The 16997-nt window shown below is 60.0% G+C and overlaps 3 protein-coding genes across 10 annotated transcripts in view; all 3 read right to left on the bottom strand.

Annotated features, from left to right (window-relative positions):
* The window catches only part of LOC106987745 (unconventional myosin-XVB), a gene marked incomplete at its 5' end in the record, with an annotated part of 31173 nt that extends 28480 nt beyond the window's left edge, over window positions 1–2693 (bottom strand). Inside the window, 5 exons of the mRNA XM_053211852.1 lie at window positions 4–100; window positions 434–508; window positions 679–788; window positions 1045–1108; window positions 1513–2693. Of these exons, the coding sequence (XP_053067827.1) occupies window positions 4–100; window positions 434–508; window positions 679–788; window positions 1045–1108; window positions 1513–2693 (1527 nt within the window). The remainder of the gene's footprint in view (window positions 1–3; window positions 101–433; window positions 509–678; window positions 789–1044; window positions 1109–1512) is intronic.
* LOC128313483 (protein SPT2 homolog) lies at window positions 2556–6833 on the bottom strand. The gene has a single exon (XM_053212292.1). The coding sequence runs from the start codon at window positions 3567–3569 to the stop codon at window positions 2700–2702; it is 870 nt and encodes a 289-aa protein (XP_053068267.1). The 5' UTR covers window positions 3570–6833; the 3' UTR covers window positions 2556–2699.
* A 121-nt stretch (window positions 6834–6954) lies between these two features.
* The window catches only part of LLGL2 (LLGL scribble cell polarity complex component 2), a 34689-nt gene continuing 24646 nt past the window's right edge, over window positions 6955–16997 (bottom strand). For 2 of the 8 annotated variants that reach the window (XM_027052357.2, XM_053212288.1), the window contains exons 7-26: window positions 16355–16517; window positions 16080–16212; window positions 15712–15766; window positions 14966–15120; window positions 12663–12880; window positions 12523–12590; window positions 12224–12377; window positions 12030–12134; window positions 11317–11609; window positions 11065–11215; window positions 10600–10750; window positions 9851–9967; window positions 9574–9740; window positions 8913–9177; window positions 8469–8640; window positions 8182–8210; window positions 7889–7936; window positions 7653–7695; window positions 7465–7526; window positions 6955–7295 (exon numbers count right to left, since the gene is read on the bottom strand). In XM_027052357.2, the coding sequence (XP_026908158.1) occupies window positions 7288–7295; window positions 7465–7526; window positions 7653–7695; window positions 7889–7936; window positions 8182–8210; window positions 8469–8640; window positions 8913–9177; window positions 9574–9740; window positions 9851–9967; window positions 10600–10750; window positions 11065–11215; window positions 11317–11609; window positions 12030–12134; window positions 12224–12377; window positions 12523–12590; window positions 12663–12880; window positions 14966–15120; window positions 15712–15766; window positions 16080–16212; window positions 16355–16517 (2557 nt within the window). In that variant the 3' untranslated portion in view covers window positions 6955–7287. Of the gene's footprint in view, window positions 7296–7464; window positions 7527–7652; window positions 7696–7888; window positions 7937–8181; window positions 8211–8468; window positions 8641–8912; window positions 9178–9220; window positions 9741–9850; window positions 9968–10599; window positions 10751–11064; window positions 11216–11316; window positions 11610–12029; window positions 12135–12223; window positions 12378–12522; window positions 12591–12662; window positions 12907–13826; window positions 14593–14965; window positions 15121–15711; window positions 15767–16079; window positions 16213–16354; window positions 16518–16997 lie in introns of those variants that run through there. The other 6 variants (XM_027052360.2, XM_053212289.1, XM_027052362.2 and 3 more) reach the window with 6 other exon arrangements.

The raw sequence follows: 16997 nt of genomic DNA, 5'->3' as shown, positions 1-16997 counted from the left end.
CACCTGACATCTTCTGTCCCTTGTTTGCTCCTGCTCCAGGCTGCTTAGGAATTGCACAATCTTTTTGGCAGCTTCTGTCTTCCCTGAGCCACTGTGCCCACTGTGGGAGGGAGGGGCTGACAGGGTTTTCAGGAAGGGGCACATAGGACACCCCATGGAGCCCAGGAACTGGGGCATGCCCACCTGAAAGTGATTCCTACCCCCGGAAATGTGGAAAGGTAGACCCAGGGCATGGAGACCAAGGAGAAGGATGATGCCAAGAGGCCACAGTCAAGGGGCACGTGCGGTGACTTCAGCCAGGAGCACAGCCCTTACAAAGTCCAGCGGTGCCACCCAGCAGGGCACCAGGCCAACAGCTTCAAATGCAGACCCCACGTCCCTGCCTCCCAGCCCTCAGAGTGGCCCGTAGGTTCAGCAGGGCCCCACTGCTCACCCGAGGAGAATGCATGTGCCCTGCCCAGTGCTCTGAGACAAGCGATAGGCTGACGCCACGATGGCGAAGATATGTCTGAGGGAAGAGGGTGGGAGCAAATGAGGTTGCCAGAGATGGGCATTTGGGCCCTCCTACATGTAGGCAGGACATGCCCTCGGTCCCCCCAGGATCTCAATCAGTGGCACATGCTGGGGCTTAGCCGCCCAGGGGGTGAGCAGAGGGTTGATGGGGGCAAAGGCACGTACGGGGTGGTGTTAAGGGCCTTCTTGGGGTGGTAGCTGGCCAGGACCTCAGCTGAGAAGAGAGGCAGGGGCCGGCGGGGGTTCAGGGAGAGCAGAAAGGGTCCCCCAAATGTCTGGGAAAAAAAACAGATGCTGTCGTCACAGCATGGAGGAAGCAGGGGCTACAAATGGAGTGGGGCTGCTGTGCTCCCCAGCCCAGCCCCCCCCAGGCGCCCCCCCCCCGCCCCCCGCTCTGCAGGTCCCCAGAGAGGGTTCAGCACCCAGCCCAGGGAGGAGAAGGAAGGAGAAGTTCTAGAAGTGCCAGAGAGCCCTCTGATCCCAGGGGACAGGCAATCCCAGCCCACCCACCCTCCCCAGGTGCCCCCGTACGTAGATTCGGCCCAGGTGAAACCTCTTCTTGAGGCACAGCAGCACAGAGCTGTTACACACTGGTCTGTGGGGACAGCAGGAGGGAGAGGCAGGGAATGGGGGTGGGGTGGGCAGAAGGAGGTCTTAGGTTAGCGCTGTCACCGGATGGAGAGATACTTTGGGCAAGTCGTGCATCCTCCCTGAGCCCCCGACCATAACACAGGGGTGTGGCTGCTCAGTGAGTTACCCGATCCATGGGGGCTACAAGCAGGACCAGGCCGCTGACCCAGAGGGCAGCTTTGTGCCAGTTAGAGAAGAAACTCCCAGGCGGGGACACCTGATTTTCACCCCTCACCCGCCTCTTCCCGCGGGAAGACCTTTCGTAAGTTACAATACCGTCTAAGGATACAATTTACAAAAATGGAGGTAGGGGTGACATATGAGGAACTCTGACCCAGACAGGACAGGTTTGGAATTGCGCCTGCTCACCGCAGCCGAGCCAGGTCGTCCGTGTCTTCCAGGCCTTCCGCAAGGCTCCTGCCCTCCGCTCCCAGGGAGGGCGGTACCTCCAGGCCCGGCCCGAGGCTCAGCTCCAGGTCCCTCTCCAGCGCCTCCTCAGCCTCATCGTCTGGCACCCACCGCCCCCTCGGAGGCCCGCAGGGGCCCGGGCTTCTCTCCCACCGCAGGTGGGTCTCCAAGGTGAGTCGAGGCAGCAGCGCGCCGTCGGTGTCAAGTCCGGGGTCCTCGCGGGGTTCTGAGCTCTGAGTCCAGTGGACCGGAGCCTCGGCCTCCAAGGTTTCCGGCCGCGCTTCACTGCTGGAGCCGCTCTCGTCCAGTGGGGACTCGTCGCGGGGAGCAGGGCCGAGGAGAGAGCCCCGGCGGGGCCCGGCCACACTTTCTCCACTCGCCCTGCGCCCCTCCCTGTCCCCCGAAGCCCCTTCACAAGGCCAAACGCGTCCCCCCCGGGCTGGGGCGTCCGCGGACGCTTCCTCTGAGCTCCGACTGCTCGACTCCCTCCCGGTCCTGTGCATCCTGGGGAACACGACCGCGAACTTGGGATCCGGAGTCCGGTCCTCATCCTCAGAAGGGTCCTCGGGAGCTGGGCTCTTCGAAGGCTGTGGGGAGCTCGAGCCGCCGCCAGGGGGAGGCCTGAGCCGCGCCCCCAGTCTCGCTACGCCCGCCAGGCGCAGCGCTAGACGGCGCCTCGGTCCCGGCCTGCGGCCCCGCCCCCCGGCCGCCCGCGACCCCGTCCCCCGGCCCTCGCCCTCCGGCCGCCGCAGCCGCAGCCAAAGCCACCGCAGCAGACCCAGGGCGCGCGCCACGCGCCGCAGCCGCTCTTTAAGGCCGGCGCGGCGGGGAACCGAAGCGGCGGCCTGGGGAGCGGGGCCTGCCGGCGATTTCGCGCGGAGCCTGCGGAGCGCCACGAGGGCGGCCAGCGGCGCTGGGTCCCGGGGCCCGTCTCCCCCTCCAGCCCCAGATTCGCTCTCACCTGCCGCCACTTGCACCTCCCCCACCGCCTTTCCGACCTGGAGGCGCCGAGTCCCGGAGGCCTCGGCTCTTCCCGGCTCGGCGCCCTGCGACTCAGCCTCCGCCCGCGCCTCGCTGTTTCTTGTGTCCCGGGCCAGCCTGGGGTCCCGAGAAGCCCTCGAGCTCCGGGAGACGCACTCTGGGCTGCCCTAGAGGGGGCTGGGGGCCTTGGGTTTTTTGCCCGGCCTAGTCTCTTCGGCTTCGGTGGCCTGGCTCGCCGTTCCTGGGGCTGTCCGTGGGCCCCCTCCAGGTCCGGCCCCCTCCAGACTCGATTCCGTGACTGTCCCGGAATCCTCCTTCTCTCCCTGGGGTCCCACCCCCGACGACCCTTCCCGGCTCCGGGGTTCAGCGCTGCCCCCGCCGTCGCTGCTGGGGCGTTCGCCGGGTTCCAGCTCTGGCTCCGACTCGGTTTGGGTGTCTCCCAGGACCGTGTCCTTTTGCTCCGGCTTGGGTCGCAGCTCTGGGGCCCCAGTGCTCTGGCTGTCGCTCTCCTGGGCCTCGCGGGCTTCGCTGTCCGGGCAAGAGCTGCCCCCGTCTCCACCCGACGTGTCCCCGTGCAGGCTCCGAGTCTCCCGGCAACCCTGCCGAGCCGAGGGTCCCCGCCCTTTTCCTCTCCTCCTGCGGCGGCAGAGCTCACTCGTTGTCCCTTCTCTGGAGAGACTCTCTTCCTCCAGGCGCCCGCCACGGTCCTCCCGGGGCTCGCGGCTCTCCTTAGATCCGCGACCCGGACGCCGCGCACTGCCTAGTCTCCCCTGGGCCTCTGCTGGCGGCCCAGCCCCTGACCGTCTGCAGCCGCCGTTCCCCTCTGCGGTGGGCTTCCGGCGGCCAGCGTGGGTCCTGTGGCTTCCCGCAGTGACCGGTTCCAAGACCGGTCTGGTCCTTCGGGCCTTACCGCGACCCTGTCCGCCTTCCTGGCTGGGCGCGCAGTGGGCGCTGCCCGACCGGGACTCCTGCTCCCCTGAGACCGGCCTCCTGGGGCCCTCCTGGCGCTGGGACGCTTTGCCTTTGCTCCCACCCATGGCGGGCCCAGTGAAGAGGGGCTTCTCGGCGTCTCTGTCCTCGCCCTGAAGACCTTAGCCCGCAGTGCCCTCAGCTCTTGGCAGCGCCCACACCCGTTCTGCTCTGGCTCTACAGGCAGTCTACCCCCTGGGGGCTCCAGCCTTACTCAAGACCATTAATTATGCAGTTGGCCGCGGGGTCCTGACCCCTTAGACCAACAAAGGAGTGGACGCCGCCCAGGAAAGAGGAGACGCTTCAGCATCAAAGGCCGAGGACGGGGCAACTGTGCCACCTGGGAGGCACTGCCAGCCAGGCCAGCCTGGCACTGTGCCAAGCTGCAGGGACCCACGTGCTCTGCTCCCCTTTCACTGTTTGCCCCCCTTTCAATGAGCCTGTCTGGACCATCATCCTGGGGACTCTAAGGGATACCCACTCTCCTTCCTTCGTCCCCTTGGCCTCAATAGTATCAGCAAAGAGCTAACACTTCCGGGCTTATTATATGCCAGCCACTGTTTTAAACACTTTACTATGGAGTCATTTAATTCTTGGAAGCATGCTAAGAGGTTGGTGCCCTAAGGATTCCCGTTTTATGGCTGATGTGACTGAGGCACACAGCCAAGTGTCAGTGGTGGTCAGAGGTGGGACACCAACCTGGGCAGTCCGGCTCCCAAGGCCCGCTGGAGAACAGGTGTGAGGGGCTACCATCAGCAGTAAACTTGACTTTCGTTGGCCCATTACAACGTATCTGATGTATCTCCAATCTCTTGCCTTCCTGGTGCCCTCCTCTCTGCCCTATTGATCCAGGCCGGGGCCTGTAGCTCACTCAGTTGCGTGGGTGTGGCCAGCTGTCTTCCCAGAGCCTCCCAGGGAGAGGGGACTCTCCCTCCAAGCCCAGCTTTCACCTCTGGCTCCCACTTTCCCCATTCTTTCCTTCACCTGCTTTGCTCCTCCAGTCTGTGTGAGTCCTCCTCTGACCATGCTCCACTCTCCCTCCCTCCCTCGGGAACCGTCTCCTCCTCTCCTGGCCCCTACCACCAGCCACCGTAACTTGGTAACTTTCACCTCCTTTGGTTGGGTGTTAAGGTGCCGAGCGATTTTACAGACTCTCATTTAATCCTTACCACCCTCTGAGGCAGGCCCTATGATTATGCCCTGTTTTATAGGTAAGTAAACTAGAGCACAAGAGTGAGGTCATCTGCCCAAGGTCACACAGTCGGTCACAGGTGAAGCCAGTGTTTGAGGACTGGGTCTGCCTGACTTCCAAGTCTAAGTGAACACTTAAGTCTCCCACCTGTTGATGTTGAAGACCCTCAGATCCAAGCCTGCAGACCATGTGCCCAGCTGCCTGTGGTACATCGGCAGGGCCCTTGGTGTCAGCAGTGACCTCTGCCACTCACCTTCTCCATCTGGCAGTGGCCCTGGTCAACCCAACCCCTCAGTATCTCCATTTAGCCACTATGGCCACCTTCCCCTGGACAAAAGCGGCAGGACCCTCCAACCTCCCTCCATGCTGGCTGAGCTTCCATTAATCCACTTTCTAGACAGTGCCAAACTCTTCCACTTGTGCACACCTATCAATAAAAATTGTTGATCTCACACTCCCAATAGAATATTTTCCTAGAACCAAAACAGGCGAACCACCAACATGAGTTAATACTTTGTAGCCCAAAGTACTTAAGGCAATGCTCATCCTGAATGAGGGCAGAGGTAAATCCATTTTCAGAGTCTTGATACTTGTGTGTGTGTGTGTGTGTGTGTGTGTGTGTGTGTGTGTAGCTGTCCAGCTCTCCAGAAAGACTGAGGACCGAGTGCCAGTCCAGGATATACACAAGGCTTAATTTCTTTTATGATAAAAATAAAGATCCTGTGCATTCTAACATGTTCTCCCTGACCCTGACAGAGGGTCAACCCCATCACGAAACCCTGAACCTCGTGGACTCCCATGAACCTCACAACAGATCGTGAGGGGATACTCTTATCATCCCGTTCCCCCAGAAAAAACTGGAATGCAGAACAGGAAGGCAATGTGCGTGTCACACGAGTGGAACTTGCTGGGATGTAAACTACAGTGGTCTTCGGAAGAATGAACTTCATAATGGAACTTCTGTGCTCAAAGCCCTTCAGATGCTTCCAGAGTCTCAGGATCAAGTCCAGACCGTCTTGCAGGGTACGCAGCACTCCCCGCTGTCTGTAGCTTTGTCTTTTTATCTCCCGAGCATCCCTTCTCCACTGCTTCTGCGCCCATGGTCTGTGTTCCTCTTCCCTTTGGGGCAACTGTTCCCCCTTCCTTGTGGCTTTTGGGACTTCTGTCTCAGTAAGTGCCACCCTCACCCCCACTTCTAAGGAGAACAGGAGAGCTGGAGTGGCCCAAGTTACACAACCCAGATTCTTGAGCTGCACATGCTTGGCGGGAGGGTGATGGGTAGGGTTCTCCCATGGCGTATCCATCTAGGGACCTGGGCCTGGACTCCTCCTCTGCCCTGTGCGCTAATCCATGTCCTTCCAACAGGCCACGTGGGCTCCTGTGGCACATAGCAGTGCCCTTACCCTCGCCAGGCTCTAGGAGGTCCCAGTCTGGCCCCGGCCACTTGGTGGTCTCATTTTTGGCACACTTCCTGCCAGCTACCCTCAACTCTTAACACAATCCCACAGCAGGCCGACCAGTTCAAGTGCTGCCTGCCCCTCTATCCTCTGTGTAGAACGGAGCACCCAGCCCATTCCTGGTCACGTCCCTGACCCAGCTTAACGTCACCTTCCCAGGCACATCTCTCACAGGCCCCCGGCTTGCCTGCATCCTAAGATTTCCTGCCCTTGTTAGTATTGTGAGCCTCAGAGGGCAGGGACCACATTATCTTGGCCACCTCTGACCCCAAGCGCCTGGCATATAATAGGTACTCAACAAAGACAGGTGAATGAAGCAGAATCAAGTAGACTCAACCCCCTGGCTTATAAAGACCGTAACAGTGGTCTGATCCAGCCCCTCATCTGGGGGTAAGAGCTTTCACTTCTGGGAACTGCCTCTGACCTCAGCAGCACCCCACAGTCCTTCCCTGAAGTCTGGAAGAAGCCACCAGGTCTGAGGTACTGTGAGTCTCTCCCCCTTCTGACAGCAAGCAAAGGCCGGTCAAAGGGGACTCCCTCTGCCCCCGACCCTGGGATGCAGCCATGTACCCTCAGGGTGGTTAACTCTGGCCGTTTGTTTCCAAAGACAGAAGACATAGTGTTCAGATACGAATAGACACAGTTTGCTCTGACTCAACAGCTTAAAAAACTAACTCTCCGGAGTACCAGCCTGGTCCAGCAACTGGACCCCAGGGGCAAAGGCAAGGGACCGGCTACCAATCATTTCTGTCTATGTAGAAAATTTCTGCACAATTAAAAAAGTCAGTCATTGGACCAGTCCAGTGAAGAGGTAATAAGGTGTTTATTAAAAACTTTTTCACCCAGAGGCAGTTAAAATTTATAATTTAAAACCCAGCCCACTACAAAAAGGGGAGGGGAAAAAAACTGTGCAACATTGACAAAAGAACCAAGACAGACAAGGCCCAGGTGGGGCAGCCCCACGGCCCTGGGGTCCCTCCTCTCCGAGGCCAAGAGCAGCAGCAGGGTGCACACCGGGGTTGGCTCCAGTCCCTGGCACAGCCCAGTTCATGGGCCTCCCGGGGCCGGGGTGGGCAGCGCCCCAGGAAGCGCCCTCAGTAGTGTGTGTTCATTGCGTAGCCTGGACCTGCGACCTGCTCACTCTGCTGTGGAAGGACACAGAGCAGTGGCAATTCGGGGGCCTCCTGGGCAGGCCGGGGGGCCTCAGTCCCCCACCCAGGGGCGTGGGTGGGCTCATTCTCCTATTCCTCCCCAACTAGGAGGCATACCCTCCCGGCCGCCCCCCAGCCCTGCAGCGGTGCCCAGAGCCCCTACCTCCCCCATTGCTGAGGCTGTAACCCGTGGCCACTCGCTGAGATCGCCAGTCGCCATAGCTCCTGCACGGGCAAAGACAGGGCAGTTACCATCCGTGGGGACCTCGGGGAGACCAGACGAGGACCCTTATTCCCAGAGAACTCCTGGCACCTCAGGGCCCACCCCTGCAGGCCCGAGCAGGAACTCACCCTCGGTCTCCCTCCAGTGTGCTCTGAATCTCCTTCAGGACCCCTGCAGGGTTGGGGAAGAGGCCTGCTGAGGCCGGCAGAGGCCGGGCCAGACACAAACGTTTCTCCCCCTTTTACTGGTGGAGTGTCGGACAGGTCTGCCTCCCTCAGAGTAACGGCCCTCGGTTCCACCCTGGCTTTCCAAGCCTCCCTCAGGACATCCCTCATGACGGCCCACCGAGTCCTGCCCAACTCACTCTCATCATTGAGCAGAGCGTGCTCCATCACCGGGCCAGGCCTCCTCTCTGAAAGGCAGGGGCCAGGTCAGGTGAACCCTGAGACCTCCTCTGCCCCAGCTCCCTCCTTACTAGAGTGGCAGTGCCGGAACCCAGAACCCAGGACTGGAAGCGATGCCGTCTCTACTCTTAGCCCCAATACCATCTGCTGGCCTGGGGTTCCCTTTCTTCCCCTTCGGTCTGCGTCTGGGCCTAAGTATCACAATGTATCTGTCCCCCACCCCCACCCCTGGGCACAGGGAACCCTGTCTTACCCTCTCCATCACTCTGGCTCCCTGAGTTCCTGTGGGGAGAGAGATGGTGAGGACTGGGAGTCTCTGGGCTCCCCATTCTGGCTCAGAAAGCCCTGATCCCATGAAGAATGAGGTCAACTAACCTGGCCCACCTTGAGCCAGGGTGATAAACCAAGCTCTGCCCTGGATGGCAGCTTCCATGAGAGGGAGGGGCATATGAAGGGGGGGGGCAGCGAGCCAGAGCCAGGAGGGTGGGCTTAGCGCAGAGGAGAGGGGCCAGGGCAAAGGCCACCTGTCCTTTTACCGACCTGGCTTGGCCTGAGACCTTCTCTGGGCCTGATCCGTTGCGGGGGCAGCTGTGGCTCTTGGTTTCTGCTGAATCCACCAGACACCGGGGTTCCACCAGACACCGGGGCTCAACCAGCCACTTGGTGGAGAGAGAGAAGCGCTCAAACTCTGAGGGTGAGATCAGGTAGAATCCTGGGGGGGGGGAAGGAGAAGCCTGGAGGTGAGGCCAGCCCACGGCTCCCAGGCCCTGCAGCGGCTGACGGGACTTTCCTCCCAGGAGGAACGAGGGGCCGGGGGCCTCCCTCAAAAGTTCTCTGAAGTCAGTCAGTCCAGCCTGGCCTCGGCTGCAACACCCCAAGCTGCCCTTCCCAGCAGCCCCTGGCAGCGCAGTGGGAGTCCCCACCCCGCCCTGCCCCCGGGGGCCCAGCTGCTCGCACCCGCCTGCCCGCCCCCGCTGTGCCCACCTTGGCCGTATTTGGTGAAGACGCAAGAGGCAATGCCGCTGACATCCTCCCGGCGGATGCAGCTGTACCGAACCTGGGGCTTGAGCAGGGGCAGCGAGACCACCTGGACATCACCCAGGTTGGTGAGGACAGTCAGGTGGTGCTCCCCGTAGTCCTCGGCTCGACAGCTGCCGAAGTGGGCCACGCTGACCCGCCGCACCCGCGAGCCCTCCAGAGCGGTCAGCTTCAGCTTCAGCTTGGCGCTCACCTTGGGCAGTGTGAACACCTGGGGGCACAGGGCACGGCTCACACCCATGGCTTCCGTGCCTAGTGCCGTCACAGGGCCCTACTCCCCAGCAACGACTACCCAGTCTCTGTGCCCGCTCAGTGCTCGGACATGCGGCCACTATGCTTTGACTGGGAAGGGACACCAGGGCTACTTATTTCCATGTCTCTGTTTTCCGTCCCCCCTATTGACACAGGTCCCGCTTCAGTGCCCCCGTGCTGACCCCGGGACCCAGGATCTCTACCCCTCTCCTTTTCAGTGCCTCGGTAGTCTGTCACACACCAGCTGCAAATACAACTTTAAGTGAATCCCGGCCACTGTCATTTGTGCCCAGGATCTGCACTCCCCAGATGTCCCAGGGATCCCCAGGGAGCCCCGCCTCCATCCAAGCAACACCTTGAACTGTTCTTCTGACACCACAAGCAGCTGGTGGCTTCCCTGCATGTCTGGGCTCTTTGACAGGTCATGGGCCACCTCCAGGGGCTCAGGAAGGGGGACGCTATGTCCATCCAGCACCAGGATGCCCACCACGGGCGCTCGGTGCATCAGCTGGATCTCCTTGGCTGCAGGGAGAGAGGCAAGTGGTGGAGGGTGAGACTACAGACCCCCGACCCCACCCCACCCCATCCCAGGCAGATAAGGACCCTCTGCTCTCCCCCTGCCCAGCACTCACCCTGCTCGGCCCGCACGGGCTCATCCATTCTCCGCTCGGTGGGGGGCACACGCAGGGCAAAGGCGTAGACCGTACCACCGTTGGTGCCAGCCCACAGCGAGGGGCAGTGGCGGGAGCCTGCCAGGAAGCAAAGGTTTGTATCTAACCCACAGTTCTGGGGGTCAGGTGGAGCCAGGTGACCTGGGCTGATGTCCCGGCATTGCCACTCACAACCTGTGTGACCCCAAGGTCAAGTTAGCAAACCTTGTAAGTCTGTTTCCTCCTCTGTAAAACGGAATGGCTGTGGGCCCTGCCTATTTCCTGGGGGTATAGACGGGAAGAGCTGGGAAGGCTCTCTGACCACTAAGGGACCCAGGCACAGGTGGTCTTGAACCCGGGACAGCTCGGCCCTGAAGATACAGCAGCAGATACCCCCACCCCACTCTTGCCCCGGTGGGCGGGCGGCAGGGAGCTTCTGCAGGGCACACTGGGTACTAGCAGGCACTCTTGGAGGAAGATATTCCTCCACTTTACAGGAGAGAAGCTGACCCCAGGTTAAGTGACACATCCAAGGTCACACTTCTAGAGTGGTGGAGCCTGAGTACGAAGCCAGGGCAACCTGCCTTGGAGACCCAGGCACGGGAGAGAAAGAGGCAGGCAGAGGATCGGGTCTCCCCATGCTCCCAGCCAGGCCGGGCAGCAGCCTCCAACACGCCCTCAGGCCGAAGGGTGCTCTCCTGGGCCCCCCACACCTCAGGCTGGCCACTCACTGTCCCTCAGATAGGTGTCAGCAAAGTAGAGGGTCCGGACGAATCCCGTGAAGGAGTCCTCTGCTGAGCGAGCCTCGATCTTACGCTGCACAGGGGCCAGCTCCATGTTCTGCGTACCCGTCCGCTCAGCCCTGGCGCCTCCCTCCGGCACCTGCAGTGGGTTTGGTCAGGCTGAGGGGGGCTCTGGCCTCCCCTTCCTGGGGGGATCCGATTGCCCAGCACCAGTCCTTCCAGGGGAAGATGGCCACTGCCCACCCGGTGATACTAACTGAAGACTTAACCCTCTACACTTGGGGAAGCTGAGGCCCAGAGATGCAACGTGTGTGTGTCCGAGGCCACAGAGCTAGTGGGCAGCGGGGCAGGACGTGAGCCTGCTCGGTGCTTGCAGCCAAAGCTACGGGGGAGGGAGGGCTAGTTTGGACCTGCTGCCAGCCGCCCCGGGCTCGTGGCCGGTCTCGGCCTCACCTCCCCAGGGGGACCAGCTGGCCGCCGCTTCCGGCTTGACACCCGGCTACGCCGTATCCGGCGGAAGGACTGGCGCAGGGACTTCTTTAGGGACTTCACACGGGACAGGGGGCCCTCCAAAGCCAGCTGGTCACTGGGGTGCAGCGTGCACCTGGGGGGAACATCAAGACATCAGTGCTGCCAGGGCCCCAGGGTGCTTGCCCAGCACCAGCCCTAGACTCAGGCCCTGGCCACCCCAGGAGGGCTGCTCACTTGACAAAGACCTGCCGCCGCTGCTGGTGGTCAAAGAGGCCAAAACCGTGGCTTGTGCCAAAGGCCACGAGCCGCCACTCAGAGTGCAAGGCCAAGGAGGTGACCACGGCCGGGGGCTGGCACTGCACCAACACGAAGGGCTGGAAGCCGGGCTCAAAACGCACGGGCCCCGGGCGGGCACACAGGCGCTCGTGGCCCTTCCAGCGGTAGCCCTCCTGGTCCTGCAGCAGGTCGGCCTCCACCTGCTCCACGGCATGCTCCGCCTCCTCGTCATTCAGTTCCAGCACCAGCACCTGGGGTGGGGGGGGGGGTGGGGGGCAGGTGGGCTGAGCCACCCCCCCACCCCCCGCCCAGCACCAAGGAATAGCGGGACCACAGGGACCCTGAGAGTGGGAGAGTGAAGGACCTGGGACCCACACCAAAGCCTAGGGCCCAAGGAGAGCTGGAAGGCCCTTCCCGATCCCTGGCCCTTAATCCTGGTTTCTGGAGGAGAAACAATCATCCCAAAGGCCTGTCTCTAATGGGACCAGGCAACCTCTACCCACTGGGAAAAACACAAGAGCCACAAGAGTCGGTGATGGTCCTGGCGACATCTTCAGTGGGTGCCCAGGAGGCTGGTGTCTGTCCTTGCTGCCCCCCAATCCTTGGACACCGCCCAAAGTCCCCTGATCACTCCTCCTAGCTGCACGCCCTGCCCCAGCCCAGCCTGCTACCTGCCCTGCCGTGCCCGCCACAGCCAGGTAGCCACTGTATTTGCAGAGGAAAATCTTCTGGATTCCCAGCCTCGGATCATCACTGTAGGGGTCAAAGGAGCCCACCTGACAAGGGAGAGGAGGTCCGCGAGTGGCCATAAGCACGAGACCCAGCTTGTCCTTGCCCTGCCTGGTTTCCAGGCTCCCGGCCTCACCTTGCGGAGTGGGGGCCACTCATCCTCGCCCTGGGTATTGAGGTTCTCGCTGGGCTCTGTGTCGGTGAGGAACACCCGTACCGTGCTGAGTTTGTAGAGTAGCCGTAAGCAGACACCGGAGGCGTCCCAGAAGCGCACTGTGCCATCCTCGTGCCTGCGGGCAGAGCCACCTGCCAGTTGTGAGGGATGCCAGGCCAGGGGTGCCCGGGAGGCCCGGGACTGGCACGCACCGCTCTGGGGTCTGTTCCCACCCCGCGTATTCTACTTGGCAGGAGGAGAGTGCCATGAAAGTCACCTACCCTGTGAGCAGCAGGTCCCTCTGGGGAGGGGCTGGGGCCAGACTGGTACCACCATCGATGGGCCACTCCTAAAGAATGAGACCAAGAAGTCCATGGGAGAGCTTGGCCCGAGGTGGGGCCAGGGCTGGTGCCGGACTTACCATGGTGGAGAAGTGTGTGTGCTGCTGTCTGCCAGCGGCGACGATCCGCTCCCACAGCTTCAGGGGGATGTTGGAGACGTGGTGGGAGCAGGTGATGGCGGAGCAGTGAAGGGAGGCCAGGTAGGGAGGCTGGACTGGTGGCCAACCAGCCGCCTTCAGGTCAATCACCACTAGCTCCTCCTCGGCCAGCACCACCAGGGCGTAGGGGTCATCAAAGGCTGGGGGACAGGCCAAGGGTCAGGGGCTGCAGGAACCGTAGGAAGCAGTTTGCCCCAGCCCAGCCCTGCAGGATCTTAAGCTCTAGGGCTGGAGTCAGAGAATCTGCACTTTTTTTTTTTTTTACATTTATTTATTTTTGAGGGACAGTAAGACAGAGTAAGAGCAGGGGAGGGGCAGAGACAGAAGGAGACACAGAATCCGAAGCAGGCTCCAGGTTCTGAGCTGTCAGCACAGAGCCCGACACGGGGCTCGAACCCACGAACCGTGGGATCATGACCTGAGCTGAAGTCGGACGCTTAACTGACTGAGCCACCCAAGCACCCCTGGAGAATTTGCATTTTATTTTATTAATTCATTTTTATTACAAAAAAAATTTTTTTAAGTTTATTTATTTATTTTGAGAGAGACAGAGATAGTGCAAGTAGGGGAGGGGCAGAGACAGAGAATCCCAAGCAGGTTCCGCATTGTCAGCTTGGAGCCTGATGTGGGGCTCAAACTGACGAAACCGCGAGATCATGACCTGAGCCGAAACCAAGAGTCCAAGAGTCGGATGCTTAACTGACTGAGCCACCCAGGTGCCCCAGAATCGGCATTTTAAAAACAAGCTCCACTCGAGCCTCACTTCGGGGTGAGCTCAAGGCCTGCTTCCAGTGAGCAGGAGCCCCACTTCAGGCGAGCCCCACTTCTCTCTCTCTCCTTCTGCCCCTCCTGGGATTCTCTTTCTTTGCCCCGTGCTCACCTGGGCCCCCTCTTTCTCTCCCTCTCCCTCTCTAAACAAACAAACAAACAAATAAATAAAAATAAGCTCCAGTGGCAGCGGGTGGCTCAGTCGTTGAATGTCCAACGTTGGCTCAGGTCATGATCTCATGGTTCCTCTGCTGTCAGCACAGAGCCTTCTTTGGATCCTCTGTACCTTGCCCCCCACTCCTTTCCCACTCATGCTTTCTCTCCCCAAAATCAACAATAAATAAAAAAAGCTCCAAATCCAGAAACATATAGAGAAAATCACACACCACAACCAAGTAGGATTTGTCCCAGGTGTGCAAGATTGTGTCCACACATGAAAATGAGTTAACGGAACCCATCACATCAATAGGCTAAAGTAAAACACGTGATCATATTGATCCACGCAGGAAAAATATCTGACAAATCTAACACCCATTTATGATAAAAAAAAATCTAAGTAGGAAGAGAGGGGAACTTCCTCAACTTGGTAAAGATCATCCACAAAAAAGCTACAGCTCATGTGACTATAATAGTGCGAAACATGAAGCTTTCCTGCTAAGATCAGGAATTTGGCAGATGCCCCCTCTCTCTGCTTGTTTACAAGTCCTAGCTACTGCAGGGAGACAAGAGAAGAAAAAAAAGGGACACAGGTCAGAAAGGAAGAAGTAACGCTGTCTTTGTTCACAGAGAACGTGATCATCTCTGTAGAAAATCCTAAAGAATCGACCCCCCCCCCCCCCCCGCCCCCGGCATCCTGCATCGGGCATGAGGAGGGAAGAGGCTGAGAAAGGAGGGACAGCAAGTGGTCTTGTGGTGTGGAGGATGCACAGGAATACAGCCCAGGGTGTCCGGAGCAGGCCCGAGCCCCTCACCTGGAGGCCTTGGCCTCGTGAGTCTGGACTCACCTGGAGGAGAGGCCCGCCCTCCTGGGAATCTCCCGCCAGGCCTCCGCTCCAGGTTTCGACATCGCCCTTTCTGGTCTTGCCTGTCACCAATTTACGAGGCTGACTCAGGGCTTTGCTGTCTTGGCCCAGCTCCAGGAGGCCCCACACGGCACCACTTGCCCCACCCCACAATGGGAGGGCTTCGCGTGTCTAAGCCAGGACCTCTTTGCCTCAGCTAGGTAGCTGTTAAGCCCCACAGCCTAGATCTGCCTGCCTTGGGCTCAGTCCCATCAGAGCCGAGCAAGGGTGAAGAGGGTTCAGAGCAGGTGGGAGGTGTGGCCAGCAAGGATGAAGCCACAAGCAGGGGAAGGGAAAGGCACTGAGAGGGGTGCAGGGGGGCTGAGGGGCTCAGGTAGTGGTGCGTTTGGAAACGGACAGGCCGCATCCCCTCACCCACTTCCCAAGCCCACCTACCTGAAGCAGGGTCTGCCTCAGCAAGGACAGTAAAGTCAATGACACGGGAGGTGAAGTCGAAGGCTGTCTGTTGGCCGTCGTGGACCACCGAGATGCAGTGGCGGTCCCCATAGCTGGCCCGCGGCATGCCCCCCTGGAAGATGGTGAAAGGCAACCTGGCGGGCACAGAAGAGCCGTGGGGTGGGCTGGGGCTCCCAACAGTACCTCAGCCACAGGCTGAGCTGACAGCTTAGACTTTCCAGGGATCAGAGTGGCAGGACCAGGGAGGGAGCCCAGTCTCAAAGTAAGTGCTCATTCAAGGTCCCCAGAAGGGGTGGGGTGGACCGCCCTCTCTTCCTGACTGCAATAACCCAGGAGAACTTGAGGGTGAGGTGGGGGCACCCAGGCTGGGGTTCCTGAGCCTCTGTAGCCACTGCTGCTTTATCCCGGGTTCCACCCCCAGCCCACCCTGTTTATGCGTCAGGTTTCCCTGTAGGTCTCTGAAGAAACAGGTCTCCTGCTGAAACAGAGTCTGAAAACGGCTGATCTGAATCATCTTTCCGGGAGGGTGGAGGGAAAGGTCAGAAATGTTTGCTCAGGAATTAGCCATGAGAGGTATGAATGAATAGCTCTCTCTCCCTTTGCTGGCATCTGAGACACCGATGTGGGACCCCCAAGGCACTCCCTAGGCACCGCCTCCCACAAGCAGAGGCCAGAGTAGCCCTTGGGAAGGCTGCTGAAAGGGAGGACAGAGCACTGATACCTACCCCTGCTTGGTGATCAGCCAGAAGATTTTGGTAATAGCTTTGCAAGGAAAAGGACCTACAAGACAAGGAACCAGCTTGAATGGGCCCTCCACCCCTATGTCCATAGGGCCCAGACCCTTCATGCCCATACCCGTGCAGCAGATTGCATAGGAGTCTTGCTCTGAGCAGTCCCTCGAGAAAGCCATGACGGGCATCTGAAAATCTGCTGCACAATTTTGGACAGAGCCTTCACTTCTCTGGGCCCCAGTTTTGCTTCTAGGAGTTGGGCACCTACACCCGAATGTGGGGAAGACAGACTGGGAACAGAGGACACTGCTTTGCAAGTGACAGGGCAGGGCCAGGCCCCATTAGGCAGACGGAGCACTGACCGTAAGGCACACAGTTGTGCAGGGGCTCCGAGTGCTGGGTGTCGCTGGACACAGGCCACTGGCAATAGCTGCCGTCGGAATGGCAGCTGACAATCAGGTGGCCGTCCCGCTGCCAGCAGACGTTCTCCAGTTGCTGCAGAGGAAGAGAGGGAAAGCGCGCAGGCTGGGGTCAGGGTGGTGGTCCTGTGCCCGCAGGTCTCAGCACAAGGGCTTTAGGTGATTCGGGGGCCTGAGAGCGCCACGCGGCACCCGCCACCATCCCAGGCGCCGCCTACCTGGCTGCTGAGGAAATGGCCAAGCACGCAGCTGCCCCGCAGGTCCCAGACAACGATGAGGCCGCGGCTGTAGCCGATGAGGACCTGGTTGGGGTCGCGGGGGTGCTCCTGCAGAGCTTCCACCATCTCGAACACCCGCCGGTGGCGGGCGTCCTCGGGCAACCTGGCCGAGGGAAGCACTGTGAGCCCACGCTGCTGCCACCAACAGGGCAGGACGGAGCATGTGGCACAGTTGCTCACGGCGTGCAAGTGCCAGCGTGGGAAGATCGCAGGGAGAGAGAAGCCATGCGCACAAGAGGACAAGGATATATAGAAACCTATATATCCTGTATATCCATCCACAAACGCAGGCAGTTACACTACTACGAAGAAAGGCAAGGCAGTGGCTTCCAGAAGAGTTGATGCGGTGGCTGCCTCGGGGGAAGGAGGGACTCGTGACTGGGAAGGACAGCGGGGGCTCCTGGGAGGCTGGCAAAGTTCTATTTCTTTGTCCAGGGGGTGGCTGCAGGGACGCTCACTTTACGAGAATCCATTAAACCGCACATTCATACTTAGTGCGTTTCTGTAGAAGTGGTATTTCATATGGAAACAGTTTTTAAAACCCACAAAATAAAACTCCCTACATTAGGTTGGTCTGGCCTTG

The sequence above is a fragment of the Acinonyx jubatus genome, chromosome E1, assembly GCF_027475565.1.
Source record: "Acinonyx jubatus isolate Ajub_Pintada_27869175 chromosome E1, VMU_Ajub_asm_v1.0, whole genome shotgun sequence".
In the NCBI taxonomy this organism is placed as follows: Eukaryota; Metazoa; Chordata; class Mammalia; order Carnivora; family Felidae; genus Acinonyx; species Acinonyx jubatus.
This window is presented reverse-complemented; position numbering and strand designations above follow the sequence as displayed.

Bases quoted from the DNA above. Each gene is read 5' to 3' on its own strand.
- LOC128313483 (XM_053212292.1), bottom strand. From the start codon at position 3,569: ATGGGTGGGAGCAAAGGCAAAGCGTCCCAGCGCCAGGAGGGCCCCAGG.